This window comes from Bos taurus, chromosome 11 (assembly GCF_002263795.3).
Source record: "Bos taurus isolate L1 Dominette 01449 registration number 42190680 breed Hereford chromosome 11, ARS-UCD2.0, whole genome shotgun sequence".
NCBI lineage: Eukaryota > Metazoa > Chordata > Mammalia > Artiodactyla > Bovidae > Bos > Bos taurus.
In genome coordinates, this window is record NC_037338.1 from 33372908 (window position 1) to 33392478 (window position 19571).

The following is a 19571-nucleotide window of genomic DNA, read 5'->3' on the forward strand; positions in this document are numbered from 1 at the left end:
CATCACTACAAACAAAGCTAGTGGAGGTGACGGAATTCCAGGTGAGCTATTTCAAATCCTAAAAGATGATGCTGTGAAAGTGCTGCACTCAACATGCCAGCAAATTTGGAAAACTCAGCAGTGGCCACAGGACAGGAAAAGGTTAGTTTTCATTCCAATCCCAAAGAAAGGCAATGCCAAAGAATGCTCAAACTACCACACAACTGCACTTATCTCACACTCTAGGAAAGTAATGCTCAAAATTCTCCAAGCCAGGCTTCAGCTATACGTGAACCGTGAACTTCCAGATTTTCAAGCTGGTTTTCGAAAAGACAGAGGAACCAGAGATCAAATTGCCAACATCCGCTGGATCATCGAAAAAGCAAGAGAGTTCCAGAAAAACATCTACTTACTTCTGCTTTATTGACTATGACAAAGCCTTTGACTGTGTGGATCACAACAAAATGTGGAAAATTCTTAAAGTGATGGGAATATCAGACCACCTTGACCTGCTTCCTGAGAAATCTTTATGCGGGTCAACAAGCAACAGTTAGAACTGGACATGGAACAACAGACTCCTTCCAAATCAGGAAAGGAGTATGTCAAGGCTGTATATTGTCACCCTGCTTATTAAACTAATATGCAGAGTACCACATGCAGAATGTAGAGCTAGAGAAAGCACAAGCTGAAATCAAGATTGCTGGGAGAAATAATAATTTCAGATATGCAGATAACACCACCCTTATTGCAGAAAGTGAAGAACTAAAGAGCTTCTTGATGAAAGTGAAAGGGAAGAATGAAAAAGTTGGCTTAAAACTCAACCTTCAGAAAACTAAGATGATAGCATCTGGTCCCATCACTTCTTGGCAAATAGAGGGGGAAACAATGGAAACATTGACAGACTTTATTTTGGGAGGACTCTACAATCACTGCAAATGGTGACTGCAGCCATGAAATTAAAAGACACTTGATCCTTGGAAGGAAAGCTATGATATATCTGCTGCTGTTGCTGCAGCTGCTAAGTCGCTTCAGTCGTGTCCGACTCTGTGTGACCCCATAGAAGGTAGCCCACCAGGCTCCCCTGTCCCTGGGATTCTCCAGGCAAGAACAGTGGAGTGGGTTGCCATTTCCTTCTTCAATGCATGCAAGTGAAAAGTGAAAGTAAAGTCGCTCAGTTGTGTCCGACTCTTAGCAACCCCATGGACTGCAGCCCACCAGGCTCCTCTGTCCATGGGATTTTCAAGAGTACTGGAGTGGGGTGCCATTGCCTTCTCAGATGATATACCTAGACAGCATATTAAAAAGCAGAGACATTACTTTGCCAGTAAAGGTCTGTCTAGTAAAAGGTATGGTTTTTCCAGTAGTCATTTATGGATGTGAGAGCTGAACTATAAAGAAAGCTGAGCATCAAAGAATTGATGCTTTTGAACTGTGGTGTGGAGAAGACTCTTGAGAGTCCCTTGGACTGCAAGGAGATCAAACCAGTCCATTCTAAAGGAAAGCAGTCCTGAATACTCATTGAAAGGACTGATGCTGAAGCTGAAACTCCAATACTTAGGCCACCTGATGGGAAGAACTGACTCACTAGAAAAGGCCCTGATGCTGAGAAAGATTGAAGGTGGAAGAAGAAGGGGCTGATAGAGGATGAGATGGTTGGATGGCATCACTGACTCGATGGACATGAGTTTGAGTAAGCTCTGGGAGTTTGTGATGGACAGGGAAGCCTAGCGTGCTGCAGTCCATGGGGTCACAGAGTTTGATACGACTGAGTGACTGAACTGAACTGAACTATGAGCTCATAATGGCTCCAATCTGTAGTGAAATGTCTAAATACCATGGCCTTAGTGAGATAGAATGGTATTTGATTTATATTTTATTGCATTATGCACAAAACACAAACTGCTAATAATTAGATTTCATTGTGATTATTGTTCCTAAATTTTATTTCAACATAAGGAATATAATAAGAAAGTTGATCTTTAAAGCTCTAACAAAATACTGCAAAATTTACATATCCTAATTCACAGTTTAGCAAAAACACACTTGACGTATTTATACATGGTCAATATTTTACTCCTTGGTGTAAATATTTTACTCCTTAGATTTCTTATTCTGGAAAAAGGATATTATATAGTTTCCTTGAGGTCAAAATTTTCAGCCAGGGCAACAGTCTGTCAGTGACTATTGACTATTTAGGGAAAATACTAGTGATTTTTTGGAAAAATCTATATGTTTACCTTCAATTGTAAAGTAAAAAATAGCCCAAGTGAACCATGATGATGACACAGAGAAAAACAGTATCTCCTATATTGCTGCTATAGAGACAGGAAAAAAAATAGAAAAGTGGCAAGTTGAAATCAATACTAATTTTAGCCTTATTGATAGGAGACTTCATGATCACCAGACTGACCAAAAAGCACAGGACAGCTGGTCGGTTGCAAAGGCCACATCTGTCTGTCTTTTCTTCACTTCTTAGTGGATATGAATGGAACTGTCTATGTTTATTTCTAAATATACACACAAAAAAATCTGACTTTGCAAGTTGACAGAAGATTGCAAGACTCTTGTTGATCTTGCTGAGATTACACTGTTTTAAAAACTAATACTTACAAGAAGGAAAAATTCTATAAAAATTAACTAGTCATTATTTGAGGTGATGGGCTGGTTAAAGCAGACTGCTGCTTTAATAAAAATTACATGCCAAGGCTAGAGAAACATCCTTTCTAACAAATCTTGCTAAAGTTAGTATATAACTGGCAAAAATTTTCCATTTTCCCACATGAAGGCAAAATTTCACCTGAACTTGTAATATACCGTAAACCTAGATCTAGGTACACACTTGCTTTTAGACAAGCACAATTTATTTTTGAGAGGGGAAGGTGGGTAGAGACTACCCTCAACATTATTCATTTGTTTCTCCATTCATTCATCATCATTCCATTCATTCACTCAATAGATAAATTTTAACTGCCAACTATATACACCTTATACTAGGAATTTTAGAGTTTCGGGGTACAAGAGCATACAACACTGACAAAAATCTCTGCCCTTAAAGAGTATGTAATTTTATTAGAATAAACAGATAAGCAAATAAATAACTTTTAAAAATAATGCCACATAGGGATAACTATATTTTTTTAAAATACAGTTTAAAAAAAAACTATAAATTTTAAACTATAAAAAATACATAATTTTTTTATAGTTTAAAATATAAATATTTTAAATATAAAATCTGAGAGCAGTTCATGCAGAAAGATCAACAGGTGAAAAGGCCCTGATACAGAAAATGGCAATGATTACTTCACTGGAAGAAGAAATCTTAAAAATGCAAATGCAGTATCAGAAATAACTATTGATAGAAGTTACTGTTTCTTATAGCAATCTGTCTTTACTCAAATACTGGGAACTGGGAGATCACTATCTCTTGCTGCTGTTGCTGCTTAGTCACTTCAATCATATCTGACTCTGTGCAACCCCATAGACAGCAGCCCACCAGGCTCCTCTGCCCCTGGGATTCTCCAGGCAAGAATACTGGACTGGGTTGCCATTTCCTTCTCCAATGCATGCATGCATGCTAAGTCACTTCAGTCGGGTCCAACTCTGTGCGACCCTATGGACAGCAGCTCACCAGGCTCCTCTGTCCACGGGATTCTCTACACAAGAATACTGGAGTGGGTTGCCATTTCCTTCTCCTAAGATTGGATAATATCAAGTTCTTTGCATTAAGTATCCCAATTCATTAATCCCTCTCAACTATGGACTTTTTTCACCTATCATAAATAATATATGTTTATGCAGAATTTATTTGGTGACCTAACAAATGCAGTAATGTTTATGGTTAACCAGAGAAAAATCCACCTAATCAGCCTGAACTTCCCATAATGCAGACTTCACTAGATGGTGGCTATTTTTTGATCTTTCAAAATTATCTTAAAATATAATTCTTAAAATACTGAGAAAAATCTATGAATTTGACAGATTTATGGAGTGGAAGATACCACTGCAAATCAGATGCACATTCTGTATTTAAACATATATAACATTATGGGCTCAATAAAGGAAAGAAGTGGTATGGACCTGACAGAAGCAGAAGATATCAAGAAGAGGTGGCAAGAATACACAGAAGAACTGTACAAAAAAGATCTTCATGACCCAGATAATCATGATGGTGTGATCACTCACCTAGAGCCAGACATCCTGAAATGTGAAGTCAAGTGGGCCTTAGAAAGCATCACTATGAACAAAGCTAGTGGAAGTGATGGAATTCCAGTTGAGCTATTTCAAATCCTGAAAGATGATGCTGTGAAAGTGCTGCACTCAATATGCCAGCAAATTGGGAAAACTCAGCAGTGGCCACAGGACTGGAAAAGGTCAGTTTTCATTCCAATCCCAAAGAAAGGCAATGCCAAAGAATGCTCAAACTACCACACAATTGCACTCATCTCACATGCTAGTAAAGTAATGCTCAAAATTCTCCAAGCCAGGCTTCAGCAATATGTGAACAGTGAACTTCCTGATGTTCAATCTGGTTTTAGAAAAGGCAGAGGAACCAGAGATCAAATTGCCAAAATCCGCTGGATCATGGAAAAAGCAAGAGAGTTCCAGAAAAACATCTATTTCTGCTTTATTGACTATGCCAAAGCCTTTGACTGTGTGGGTCACAATAAACTGTGGAAAATTCTGAAAGAGATGGGAATACCAGAGCACCTGACCTGCCTCTTGAGAAATCTGTATGCAGGTCAGGAAGCAACAGTTAGAACTGGACATGGAACAACAGACTGGTTCCAAATAGGAAAAGGAGTACGTCAAGGCTGTATCTTGTCACCCTGCTTATTTAATTTATATGCAGAGCACATCATGAGAAACACTGGACTGGAAGAAACACAAGCTGGAATCAAGATTGCCAGGAGAAATCTCAATAACCTCAGATATACAGATGACACCACCCTTATGGCAGAAAGTGAAGAGGAACTAAAAAGCCTCTTGATGAAGGTGAAAGAGGAGAGTGAAAAAGTTGGCTTAAAGCTCAACGTTCAGAAAACGAACATCATGGCATCTGGTCCCATCACTTCATGGGAAATCGATGGGGAAACAGTGGAAACAGTGTCAGACTTTATTTTTGGGGGCTCCAAAATCACTGCAGATGGTGACTGCAGCCATGAAATTAAAAGACACTTACTCCTTGGAAGGAAAGTTATGTCCAACCTAGATAGCATATTCAAAAGCAGAGACATTACTTTGCCAACTAAGGTCCGTCTAGTCAAGGCTATGGTTTTTCCAGTGGTCATGTGTGGATGTGAGAGTTGGACTGTGAAGAAGGCTGAGCGCCAAAGAATTGATGCTTTTGAACTGTGGTGTTGGAGAAGACTCTTGAGAGTCCCTTGGACTGCAAGGAGATCCAACCAGTCCATTCAGAAGGAGATCAGTCCTGGGATTTCTTTGGAGGGAATGATGCTAAAGCTGAAACTCCAGTACTTTGGCCACCTCACGCGAAGAAGTTGACTCATTGGAAAAGACTCTGATGCTGGGAGGGATTGGGGGCAGGAGGAGAAGGGGATGACAGAGGATGAGATGGCTGGATGGCATCACTGACTCGATGGACGTGAGTCTGAGTGAACTCTGGGAGTTGGTGATGGACAGGGAGGCCTGGCGGGCTGCGATTCATGGGGTCACAAAGAGTCAGACGCGACTGAGCAACTGAACTGAACTGAACTGAACTGAACATATTGTATACATAGATATGTGTGTGTTAGTCACACAGTCATATTCAGTGCTTTACAACCCCATGGACTGCAGTCCATCAGGCTCCTCTGTCCATGGGATTTCCCAAGCAGGAATACTGGAGTGGGTTGCCATTTCCTCCTCTGGGGGATCTTCTTGACTGACCCAGGGATCAAATCCAAGTCTCCTGCATTGCAGGCAGATTCTTTACCATTTGAGCCACTGTACCGAGATATATTTACTCATAAACATATGCATGCAAACTTATTGGAACAGCAAATTGGAACAGCAAATTGGAACAGCTTTGTTCCAATTAGAACAGCTATGAAGGTGTGCCAGTTGCCATATGCTAGTGTCCCTTTCTACAGCATATTATTGAGCTAACAACAATCTTTCAGTGAAAGATAACTAAAGAAAGAAGCAGGACGAGGGGTAGGGGCTTCTAACCACAATAAAGATCTGATTCTTTCTCAGCCAACTCTGTGGAGTGCTCGGGAGCAAAGATGTCTTGGTAGAGGAGTTCCTAGATGGATAGATGACCAGGCCCCTGCCCTGAAAATGCTTAGTCATTGGCTGGGGGCTATCCAGGAGAGCATAAACTCAGTAGATCCTGAAAGTGCCAGTAGGCTGATAACCATCAACAATCCCTTTTCCAGGGATTCTTCCTAGCCCAGGGATCGAACCCAGGTCTCCCGCCTTGTAGACAGACGCTTTACTGTCTGAGCCATAGGGAAGTCCACAGATGTAGTTAGGGTTACAGAAACCTGTTGAGGAGAAACAACAATCTTTCAGTGAAGGATAACTAAAGAAAGAAGCAGGAGGAAGAGTTTACTCTGGCTTAGAGGGTAAAAAGCATTTGCCTGCAATGCAGGAGACCCGGGTTCGATCCCTGGGTCGGGAAGATCCCCTGGAGCAGGAAATGGCAATCCACTCCAGTATTCTTGCCTGGAAAATCCCACGGACAGAGGAGCCTGGTAGGCTACAGTCCATGGGGCCCGCAAAGGGTCAGAAACGACTGAGCGACTCCACAACTACATCTGAGCATCTGTCCCCTGGAGGACTCAAGTGACACACATATATATATTAGATGTACATGTAAATATCTATTAATTTAGAGTAGATTACTGCATTACTGGGGCTTCCCTGGTGGCTCAGATGGTAAAGAATCTGCCTGCAATGCAAAGGCCCCAGGTTCAATCCCAGGGTTGGGAATATCCTCTGGAGAAGAGAATGGCTACCCAATCCAGTATTCTTGCCTGAAAGTTCCCGGGACAGAGAAGCCTGGTGGGCTATAGTCTGTGAGGTCACAAAGAGTCAGACACAATGGAGCAACTAACACTTTCACTTTCACAACACACTATAACACTCTTCATTTATAGTGAAATCTTTTCTATTTGAATACTAAAAAGAGGCGTTCTCATAATAAGACATCTGACATTTGTGTAAAAATTCTTTGAGATCCTCAGTAGAGTAGGCAGCCTCAATAGAACACTTTTTTATAGGGTTTGATATAGGATTTGGTTGTCTCATCTAAATTATTGAATTATTAAAAGACCAGGCAATACTTCTTAGAAGCTGTTTTTACATCTGAGATGACCTCATGTCATAAAAATAAAATGTTACTGTAAGATAAATCTTTATTATATGTTTTTTACTTTTATTGAATTGATAGCATTCACCTTGATTACATAGGTAAAACATAATCACAGTAAAATAACTCAGAGTGAAAGTGAAAGTAATAGTTGCTCAGTCATGTCCGATGCTTTGCAACCCCACGGACTGTAGCTCACCAGGCTCCTCTGTCCATGGAATTTTTCAGGCAAGTATACTGGATTGGGTTCCCAGTCCTTTCTTCAGGGGATCTTCCCGACCCAGGGATCAAATCTCGGTCTCTCACATTGCAGGGAGATTCTTTAATGTCTGAGCCACCAGGGAAACCATAACTAAAATGTGTACATTCACAAATGTAGGATAATTTTTGATAAACAAAAATATTTTAATTTGTTAATGAGGATTTCCATAGTACTTTATGTATCCTTCAGGATTTCCAACACTTGACTCATTGACTCAACTCTTGACTCATTCTCAGAGTTTTGACTAATGAAATTGGAAAGACTGTCAGTAATTGTTCCTTACTTTCAGCAAAGAGAATTAAAGTCAATTGGAATAACAGTTCAAGATTTCACCCTGATTATTCACATAGAATTTCCTATTTTACAAATTTTTCACAGAAGCAGAAACATTTAATTAATATTTTCTGTAAACAGAAAAATAGTTGAAATAACATGGGGAGCATTTTATTTATATAAATTTATTTTATAGTGTCTAAGGCTCATTAAACACAGAAAATATTTACCATCACTATCCATTAAGAGTAATGTAAAAATAGCTGCTAATATAATTGTGGACTCCCTAGGTAGTTATATAATATATAGCAATTAACTCTGCACTAAAATAATAACTTACCAAAAAAGATGTTTTCTCCTATTCAATCAATTAGAAAAGGATATTTTTTGAGAAAAGCTGTTTCATATTTTTTAATTAATTGAAATAAACTTTGGCACAGGAAGTTTTGTTCACTGAGATAAATTATATGTCAAGATGGCTCAAAATCAAATATTTTTTTCATCTATGAAGCAAAAGTTTCTTGGCCTTCTCCCAAGATTATATTCTTCCTAGAAATAAGAAATGATGCTGTCTCATGCATCGAACCTGGACTGGTGCACTGGGATGACCCTGGGGGATGGGATGGGGAGGGAGGTGTGGGAGGGGGATTCTGGATGGGGAACACATGTGCGCCCATGGCTGATTCATGTCGATGTTTGACAAAAACCACTACAATATTGTAAAGTAATTAGCCTCCAATTAAAATACATAAATTAATTTTAAAATAATAAAAATAAAACAAAAAAAAAAGCATAATAAAAAGAAATGATGCTATTATCCTTTTGTGTTACTCCTATGCCACACTTATATCAAATGTAATCATGCCCGCTTTTCAAAAAAAAAGCTACATGAAAAACCCATAAATAAATAAAACATTTTGACTTTGAATAGGGTTCCCACCACAAATGAATTACCACAAGAGTAAATAACAAAATAGTAATTCACGTTCCCCTTCACCAAGTTTAATGGAAGCATCTCTATATCACAGATCATTTAAGAGAAATTTATGATGCTGAAAGAAAGCACACCATATTTGAGCCTAAATGACCACAAACAATGAGCCAGTTTTGGGTGTTAAGCAAGGAATTCAATAGAAATGTGATTTAAAAGGGCATAAATGATAGCATTTTATAATTAATCTTTAATTGATTGGCAAGTGCTTTGACAATACTGATTTTTATTTTCCCCATTCAGGGGAAATGGCTGAATGTCATTCATTGACAGGCAGACTCCTTACCATCTGAACACCAGGGAAGCCCCTCATTCTAGGCAACCTGCTTCATTTATCTAGTTTCACTTTCCTACAATAAAGAAGTTGTATTAGAGGCAATCTACTTCATGTTTTAGGAGTCGGACACCAAAATGAGTAAGTCAGAATGAACTAAGACAAAAGACTGCTTTGGTAAGAAAAGTGCCATATAAAGCCTTTAAATCTCAAAACCCATGGGAAATGCATTTAGTCCAAAACTCTCCAAAGTCCCAAATTCAGGAATTTTGGACCAAATCTCCCAGGTACTTACAGCTCTAAAAAGAAATCCAGAAAATTACTGGTATTGTGAGCTAATAAGATATAAGGGAGACAAAAGACTGTAGAGGAGATTAAAGTGAGAAACTTTCTAATTCTTCACTGAGTCCTCTTATAGAGCTGGATATCAATGTTTATATTCTTTTACCTTATTCTTAAGTCATCCAGTATTGCTTAATGCCATTTCTTTTGAGAAGAAAAATTAGTTGGTAGGGAAAAAAGACCAAAAGTATTCCAGCTCACATCCTAAACACATTTACTGGGGACTTACTATGTGCAAGGCACTTATGGACTGAATGTTTGGGTCCTCTCAAAATTCATGTATGTGAGCACTAACCACCAATGTATTAAGAGGTATGCTCTCCAGTAAGCAATTAGATTTTGAAGCGCAACCCTCACAAATAGCATTAGTGCCCTGAAAAAGTAGACAAGAGAGTTTGTATTCTCTGCAGTGAGGACACAATGAGAAGATTATCATCTACAAACCAGAAGATGGGATCTGGTGGATACTCACCAGACTTCAAATCCATCACCACCTTGATCTGGACTACCTCAACTCCAGAACTGCGAGAAACAGATGTTTGTTGTTTAAGTCACTCAGTCTATGGTAATTGTTATAGCAGCCTGAACTAAGTATTGTACCAGATTATTTTGGATAAATCAGGTAACAACACTGACAAAGATACTTGCTCTTGTGGGGATTATATTCTGTAGCAAGAGACAGGCAACAATCATTAAACTTAATAAAATGAGTAATTCATGTATATGTGAGAAAACAGTAGGTGCTATGGAGAAAATAAAGGGAAAGAAGAAATTAAAATAAAGTAGAAGAAACTGGGAGGGCAAAAGGTTAGGGGTGGAGGGCTACCTTATTAAAAAAAAAAAAAAAAAGGTTCAGAGTAGATCTCGGTGCAGCAAAATCTGACCAAAGACTTGAAAGGTGTAAGTGAGTCAAGTAAGCACACTCACAGGTGAAAGGGGCGCTGCAGTCCTGTGCTCAGAGGGCAGCACTGATCCTGTGCCTAGGGAACAGCAAAGAGGGCACTGTGTGCGAAAGAGAGGGCAGGAGGCCTGAGAATTCACTTGGAAACTAATAGGATGTGCCTTGTAGCTACAGTATGGGTTTTCATTTTAAATTTGAAAGAAATAGGGCAAAACTGTGGTGTTTTGAGCAGAGGAGGACCATGAAACAGCTTTTCTATTTTTTTCTGATGAAATGGGCTAATAGGATTAACAGCAATAGCTTTGAACTCCAGTATCTCTACTGCTTACCAGCTTGTGTACAAAATGTCAAGTTCCTCATCCATATGTTTATCTATCAAATGAGCACAGGAATATGAATACTACATAGGATTGGTTGTAAAGATAAAAGAGATCATGCAAAAAACTCTGCATTATAACTGGCATATTGCACCTGCTGAATAAATGATCTTTTATTTTGCTACTTCCTACACAAAAATTTTCTCAAAAAATGAGCACTATTAATACCAGGGTTATTCCAAAACTCCATTGTAACATCTATTTTCAAAGATGAATCAACCAAAGAATTTCAACTATTTATAAAGGAGTATTCTAGGTATGGAGGGAATATGTGCTGTGGTGTGCAAAGAGTCACTCAGTCGTGTCTGATTCTTTGTGACCCCACGGACCATAGCCTGCCAGGCTCTTCTGTCCCTGGGGATTCTCCAGGCAAGAATACTGGAGTGGGTGGCCTCTCTCTTCTCCAGGGATCTTCCCGACCCAGGAATTGAACCGAAGTCTCCTACATTGAAGGCAGATTCCTACCAGCTGAGCTACCAGAGAGGCTCATGGAGGGAATATACAGAATGTTAAATGCACTGCTTGATATTAATAAAATTATGATTCAGGTGTATAAATAAAACATACATGTAAAACATGATGACTGAACACCAATAAAAAGTAATATATTATTGATATAATAAACACATGAATGAATTTTAAATTCATTAGGCAGAGTAAAATCAATCACACACAAAGAGCATGCACCAGGTGATTTCAGGAGATCAAACCAGTCAATCCTAAAGGAAATCAGTCTTGAATATCCATTGGAAAGACTGATGCTGAAGCTGAAGCTCCAATACTTTGGCTACCTGATGTGAAGAACTGACTCATTGGAAAAGACCCTGATGGTGGGAAAGACTGAAGGCAGGAGAAGAAGGGGACAACAGAGGATGAGATGGTTGGATGGCATCACCGATTCGATAGATATAAATTTGACCAAGCTCCAGGAGTTGGGGATGGACAAGGAAGCCTGACGTTGCTGCAGTCCACGGGGTCTCAAAGAGTTGGATATGACTGAGTTACTGAATTGACTGAAAATGAATATTAATCTATAGTGACAAAAAGAAGATAAGTGGTTTTCTGGGTCCAGATGAATATATAACAGGGGACTATACAAAGGAACATAAATAATCTTGTGGAAGTAGTGGAAATGCTCTGTGCCTTGATAATATTTTGGTTTCCCGAGTGTACAAGTCTAAAAATTCAAATTATACACTCTAAATGGATGCCATTTATAATATATAAATCATTCCTTCATAAAATTAATGGCAGCAAAAACAAAAACAACTGTAATAACAACTGATCACAATAGGTTGGATGATCAGGCAAGAGTATACCTTTTACCCATTTTGACTAGAAAATCACTGGACATGTTTAGTTTAGATTTGAAAGATCACACAACTTCCAAACTTTACTTGAACTGCCTTAGGTCTAGAAATCTTGTTAAACTTGAAGAAGAAGATCTCCTGTTAAGTTGGTTAATTTTGGTCTTATCCAGTCAAATATTTTAGTGACATTATGTCAGCCTTTCCACTTCTCATTAGAAGATCCTTTCACATTAAACTTAATCTCATTTTGTTTCCTACGCTATGTATGAAATCATTTCCTCTTAGAACTGGCCCTTTTAGAGACCTCGAGCCCTTTCTTACTACTTTCAAGGTAACTCACAAGGATTTTAATTACAGTTCATTTTTTAAAAAACAGGTAATTATAGATTTGCTCTGCAACAGTTTTCAAATGATGCAAGGGAGAAGAGGGGGAGCGCCTCACCTCTAATTCTATAAAGGGCAAACTTTTCAAAAGCTTCTTCAGGTAATCCTATACTATATTTGGCTTCTAAGAATTACAACGAATTTTAATGAAATGGCAAATAAAACAGACGCATTTGTTCCAACAGTGTGAGGAAATAAAAGGTAAAGGACATTGTGTTCTTCCTTTGATCCATTTTGGTATAATGTTCTATGGAATTATCAATGAATCATTTAAAAACTGAAATTTTCACTGACTTGTTTAATTTACATATAAGATAATTGCTTAATACAAAGAACATATTTATAAGTTATTCCCTAGAAACTAATGCTTTGAAAGTATATTTAAATATATTTAACCAAATATGAAATACATTTTATATTGATATAGGATATTAACAGTAAAATACAGTTTAAAGAGTAAACTGTTTAGTTTTCTTAAACCAAGGGAAAAAACATACAAATCTTTATAAACGCTTTCTGTTCAGCATACTAAATGTCTAAGGAGTAATACTGGATTTCAAATAGAGTACCTACTTTGGAAAGCAAATTTGGGATTCTTGTAGACAGACTGAAAATTATTTCTTAATATAGATGACTGAAAGAAATACCTATCAAACACAGAGTTAACACATCTGAGTGAAGACACAGCCTGAAAACAGATGATGTATTTTCTGTGGAGCATTTGCCAAAGGATTATTCAACAGAGACATAAATAATTAAAGTTAAACTGCAGTCACCAAAATAAATGAACCATATTCTGAAGCAGTAAGCTGACTTCTAATTCTGATTTTTCACATAATTCTAAGCCTATAAAATCCAAGCAAATCTCCACATCAATAATCTGAATTAGTAGGATGCCACTGTAACTTCAGAAATGCTCATCCCTGAAATCTCTGATGCAGCACAATTGAAAATTCTTCTGAGATAAAACTTATTGCAGCAACAACATTCACGCTTTACTGCTGACAAGCAAAGTGAGGTGGGATGGATCTTCAAAGGCGTGTCTTTGTACTACACTGCATTTATTTAGATCCCAAGCCTCCCCTCTGCCTCATTTCAAGACCTTAGTGTTTGCTTCTTTCCCTGCCAGTATTAGATGTGGGTCCTGCTTCCCCTGAGTTTATATTCCTGCACAAGGCTAGCCCTGTTAAAAAAAAAAAGGAAGAAGAAGAAGAAAATAAAAAACAAAAACAAACAAAATAAAACTTTAAAAAAGAGAAAAGGTAGAAATTATATCAAAGTCCTGTTTGAAGAGCTGTTGAACTTCATTTTCATGTTTTGCAGGGTATATTTAAAAGAAAAATCTGTGGAAAGGCTGAGGAAAAAAGGTGACAGGAAACCAAACAAATCACTTCTATGTTCTTCTTTACATCGTCTTTGCTTGACATGACCCCATATAGGTGATGTGATAGAAGTTTTGATGTCTGGCAGAATTAAGTCAAATATATGAAATGCAGTTTAAGAAGCATAAATGTCAGCTTTCTAAAGCCTTCCACATCAGAGCAATCAGTATCGGTTTTTAAATACACACTATAGCAGTATATTATGTGTCATGGGAGATATAGAAGATGTACTATGGTATTAGGCACACAGAAGGTATTTTTAAAATATATAAAGACTGAAAGGATGAGAGCTACTAGTAGGGAATTTTTTTGTGTAAATAAAGTGCTAATCATAACTTAATCAGAGAATTAGGCGATCTAATGTAACATGCATGTTACAAAGGAAAGACTAGACAACATAGATGAAGAAAATAACATATCTCCATGGTCAATGACAAGGAACTCAACTGTTGTGAGCTTCTGTTTCCCCCTGAGTGACAGGGTTCAGCTTAGGGGATTGAACAATAACAATAACAAGTTGGATTTGTAAACGTATGATGGATCCCACCTCTCTAAATCACCAATCCTCACCATACCTTTTTCCAAGTCAACACACTCCAAAACTCCAATGAAGAAAACATATCTAGGAACTCATCCTTTAAGGACAGTAGTTGTAAAAGCCTACTTCTATACTTGGAATCAGCTTCCAATGAGGATATCAGATGTAAAAGGGTTTTACAATAAATCGTATTTGTCAGAATAAATTAATCAAACATCAGGCTTAGGGAAATACATATTTAGAAAACAGATGGAATTTCAGGTGGGAGGGAGGGTATAAGTAAGAGGACAGAATTGGAAATGTGCATAGATTACTCAGGACAGAGTAAAGAAACTCATTTGCTAGGAGTAAGGATTACATATGAAATTATTGGATAAAAATGGCTCTTACAAATTAGTGTGTACATATAATGTGTATAATTACTACAAATTACTATGTATAATGTAGAGGAGTCTAGAAATCATACAATAGGCAATAGGGAACAACTGTACATTTCTGAGCAAGTGCATCCATGAAACCATATCAGCTAAAGAGGGGGGACATTAGAGAAACCAGCTATAGCAGTGGGGAGGAATAAAATAGTGTAAGAATGATGTGATAAGGGATTAGGAGAGACCTCTGTAGGTAGAAAGAAACATTGTTTCCTATGAAACAAAAAGACTGAACACATTTTGAATCAACTCCTTCAGGTGTCTTCTCAAATGTCATACAATTGAGACTCTTTGACAAACACAAAAATTACACTTGTTTCCCATCTGTGCACTCTTGGGTCCCACTCATGTTTTATTTTTCTCCATAAAATGTGATATCATCTGACACACTATATATTTTCTTGTTTACATCTTTAACTTTTTTTCCTCACCATTAAAATAGAAGTACCTTGACCTTGTTCTGCTTATTTTCCAGTTCTTCTGAGCCCACAGGAGGGGGTTTCATAAATTTAGAGTTGAGTGTGTTAAAATGAATTAAAATCCAATAAAGAAAACAAAGATGAAGGAGCTGATTATGTTTTCCATGTTCCTTACCTGGGGTTCTAGTAGAAAATTAACATGCAAGAAATTACTTCACTAAGTAACTTCAAATAAATGTTATGTTCTTCAAAAGAACGTTCAACATCAGTTCAATGGAACAAATGCAGAAATGCATTATGGAGAAAATGCAATTTGGAAAACTAGGTAATCCAAAAGATTAAACAACAAAAGGAATTTCCAACAGTCTCCATTTCCTTTAGTAAATGTGAATTATGATAATACCATTGCTAATTTATATTCATCAAACTGTCTTCTTTTAGGTTTTCAAAGTGTTCACAGAAGGGTTTTATCTGTCACTGCAAGATGTGTGACAAATAGAAGACACTAAGGGATTAGAAAAGCCCCCATGTGCTGTCATTCCCAGAAACATGAATAGAGCACTGCCTACTTCTGGGCTAATCCAGAATTCAGTTGGAAAATGATGTAGTTTTCCAAATCCAAGTTAGAGCCATTAGATTCAGGAAATGAGTATACAAACATACTTCCCTGCTCCCCACCCCACCTCACCGTGGAAGAACATAATCTCAAATGGCCACTGAGATGGATGACTATATTAGATCATGACAAATCTTAAACATCATTAACTCCTACATCAGAATCTAGAAATCTTTCTAGATTTCTTTCATCTTTATTCAACCAGATGGACAAGATAAACAGTTTATTCATAGCAATATTCATTATACAAAAACATTTTAACCATTTTGCTTACAAAGAACCACTGAAGTAAAAATAGATACACATAAGGATGCTGAATCATATTCTGAGTTCAGAATGGAAGAATAAAAACAAGGTTTCTCAGGAACAAAAAGGGGTGGGACATTAATGTTCAAGTACTAAATCCATACACATATTACAAAAGAAAGATTTTCATGACTCTAAAACAGAATTCACTGCAGCTCACCTTGGAAAATAGTGTCAGTAAAAAATTTGGTATAAGTTAATTTTGTTTTCTAATAAGTTTGTGATAAAGCACTGGATTTACTTAGAAATAGTACATCTTCTGCTCTCCTTCAGGATGGCCTGCCTTGTATTACTCCATCCTCAAAAATCCATGAATGATGTAGCTTGGCCTTAGGCTGGGAAGTTAGGATCACTATCCATTTCTTTTTTTTTTTTTTTTTTCACTATCCATTTCTGACTTTGCCATCATCCTGTAACTTGGGAAAGTTACTCAATTACATTTTCTCATCTGCCAAGGGAATCAAATTTCAATGTCTCTTTAACTGAGACAGTTGTTATGAGATAATATATGAGAAAATTCTTAAAGAGACAGGAATACCAGACCACCTTGCCTGCCTCATGAGAAATCTGTATGCAGGTCAAGAGGCAACAGTTAGAACCAGACATAGAACAACAGACTGGTTCCAATTGGGAAAGGAGTAAATCAAGGCTGCATATTGTCACCTTGCTTATTTAACTTGTATGCAGAGTACATAATGTGAAATGCCAGGCTGGATGAAGCACAAGCTGGAATCAAGATTGCTGGGGGAAATATCAATAATCTCAGATACGCAGATGACACCACCCATATGGGAGAAAGTGAAGAGGAACTAAAGAGCCTCTTGATGAATGTGAAAGAATAGAGTGAAAAAGTTGGCTTAAAACTCAACATTCAAAAACCAAAGATCATGGCATCCAGTCCCATCACTTCATGGCAAATAGAGGAGGAAACAATGGAAACAGTGACAGACTTTATTTATTTTTTTGGCTCCAAAATCACTGCAGATGGTGACTGCGGCCATGAAATTAAAAGATGCTTGCTCCTTGGAAGGAAAGCTATGACAAACCTAGACAGCTTATTAGAAAGCAAAGACACTACTTTGCCAACAAAGGTCTGTCTAGTTAAAGCTACGGTTTTCCAGCAGTAATGTATGGATGTAAGAGTTGGACCATAAAGAAGGCTGAGCATCAAAGAATCGATGTTTTTGAACTATGGTGTTGGAGAAGACTCTTGAGAGTCCCTTGGATTGCCAAGGAGATCAAACCAGTCCATCCTAAAGGAAATCAGTCCTGAATATTCATTGGAAGGACTGATGCTGAAATTGAAGCTCCACTACTTTGTCCACCTGATGTGAAGAACTGACTCCTTGAAAAAGACCCTGATGCTGGGAAGTACTGAAGCAAGGAGGAGAAGGGGACAGAGGATGAAATGGTTGGATGGCATCGCTGACTTGATGGACATGAGTTTGAGCAAGCTCGGAAATTGGTGATGGACAGGGAAGCCTGGTGTGCTACAGTCCACGGGGTCACAAAGAGTTGGACACAACTGAGTGACTGAACTGAACTGAACTGAATATATGAGAAAGTACTTTAAAAGCTGAAAATTAATGTACTGATTCAATGTATTAATCTATTACTTCAACTCAACAAAATCTACCAGGATTATTTAAAGAGCAAGAGGAAGTGAAGGACTTGCAAAAGTGTCTTTCATTCCATACACTAAGAAATTAAGTATATATTTCCACCCGGTATGAATATATTATTTTACATGACTAATATAAATAGGAAAAATAAAGGTATTTTTATTTAGACAGGGCTGTAAGTTTTTTCTTTTTAATAAATAAACTAAAACAAATATGATACTGTAATAAGTTCGGGGACTCTTCTTTCTCTTTCTTTGCTTTCATAGGATTCACCACCAGATGATTTCAACCTAAATTTTAACTATCCCTGACTTTAACACTATTGACCAAAGTAACAGCTATCTAATCTAACCACAGAGTAGTTGCACTTCATGCAAAGATGGACACAATAAAAGACAGAAAAGGTATGGACCTAACAGAATCAGAAGATATTAAAAAGAGGTGGCAAGAATCCATAGAAGAACTATACAAAAAATTTCTTAATGACCCAGATAACCACGATAGTGTGATCACTCACCTAGAGCCAGACATCCTGGAGTGTGAAGTTTAGTGGGCTTTAGGAAGCATTGCTAGGAGCAAAGCTAGTGGAGGTGATGGAATTCCAGCTGAGTTATTTCAAATCCTAAAAGATGATGCTGTGAAAATACTCCATTCCATACGCCAGCAAATTTGGAAAACTCAGCAGTGGCCACAGGACTGGAAAAGTTCAGTTTTCATTCCAAATTCAATCCAGTGAACAAGTCATTTTATGAAATCTAGTTAATGAGGAATATAGGTCCTTGTAAATAATTTCCATCTCAAAGGTTTTAACTGTTGAAACTCACATGCAAAACATGTTTTTACTTATTACTGAGCTACATATCTCTCCAGGACAGATACCTGGCTTCATATCATGCTTTATTTAGTTTTATATTTCTAGCATCTTGCATAGAACATTGAGTGGACATTTATTTTTAATGATTAACAATGGAATTGAATACAATTATGTTTCATGCTTTGAAGTAGGCTCATAATATTAACTGTTCAGTAGAGAATGGGAAGGATGACCTATAAGTACGAGAAAAAAACTTGGACATTTCAACTGAATGAATGTTCAGTATGAGGCAACAGAACGATAACAGTGACAAAAAAAAAATAACGAAAAACACACACATACACACTTTTGATTGTAGGTGTCATTATTTCCAGAAACAAAAGCATGCTTCCATTTTACCATCTCTGCTCATTCATCTGAGGAACTGTGGTTAATTTCAGAATTGACTTTAAGAATATTGACAATTAGATAGAGTGTATCCAGATCAGAAGGACGAGATAGGAAGGATCTGGGAAGGATTTCAACACTGTGAAAAATAGTTTTAGAAACTGAAGATATAAAATTTAGAAAAGAAAAACTTGGGTCTAGGTGTGAGGATGAGGGATATATTTATAGAAATTATTATTTTAGCGTGAATGAGGAATTAGAATGTGTTTGTCCAGATCAACTGAAAACACAGAGCACAGCACACTGGAGAAACTCAATAAATATCTTAGGAAGCAGCAATAACAACATGCAGATGGCTAATTGGCAATAATTTCAGTAGGCAGATTTTGATTCAAAAAAAGGAAAAACTCTAATAATTAAAACTCTCCTTAACAAGACTGTTATTTTGTGAGGTAGCAAGCATACCCTCCTTTCGAAAATGTAAACAGAGTTTGCATCATCACCCATCACAGAAATAGCAGAGGAGTTTGCTGAATAGGCATTTGGACTAGGAAATTTCCAAAGTTATAGTTAAATTTATGATTCTATTATTTAAGTCATTTTCCATTTTGAAGCAATTATTGTGATTCTCATTTTTGTAAATTTCACAGT

At 37.4% G+C, this 19571-nt stretch overlaps 1 protein-coding gene across 18 annotated transcripts in view; it reads right to left on the reverse strand.

Annotated features, from left to right (window-relative positions):
• NRXN1 (neurexin 1) overlaps positions 1–19571 on the reverse strand; it is a 1252733-nt gene that overhangs the window by 1097509 nt on the left and 135653 nt on the right. Inside the window, 1 exon segment of one of the 18 annotated variants that reach the window (NM_174404.2) lies at positions 15604–15609. The exons of the other annotated variants lie outside the window; for them this stretch is intronic. Coding sequence (NP_776829.1) covers positions 15604–15609 — 6 coding nt within the window. 18 annotated transcript variants of the gene reach the window in all.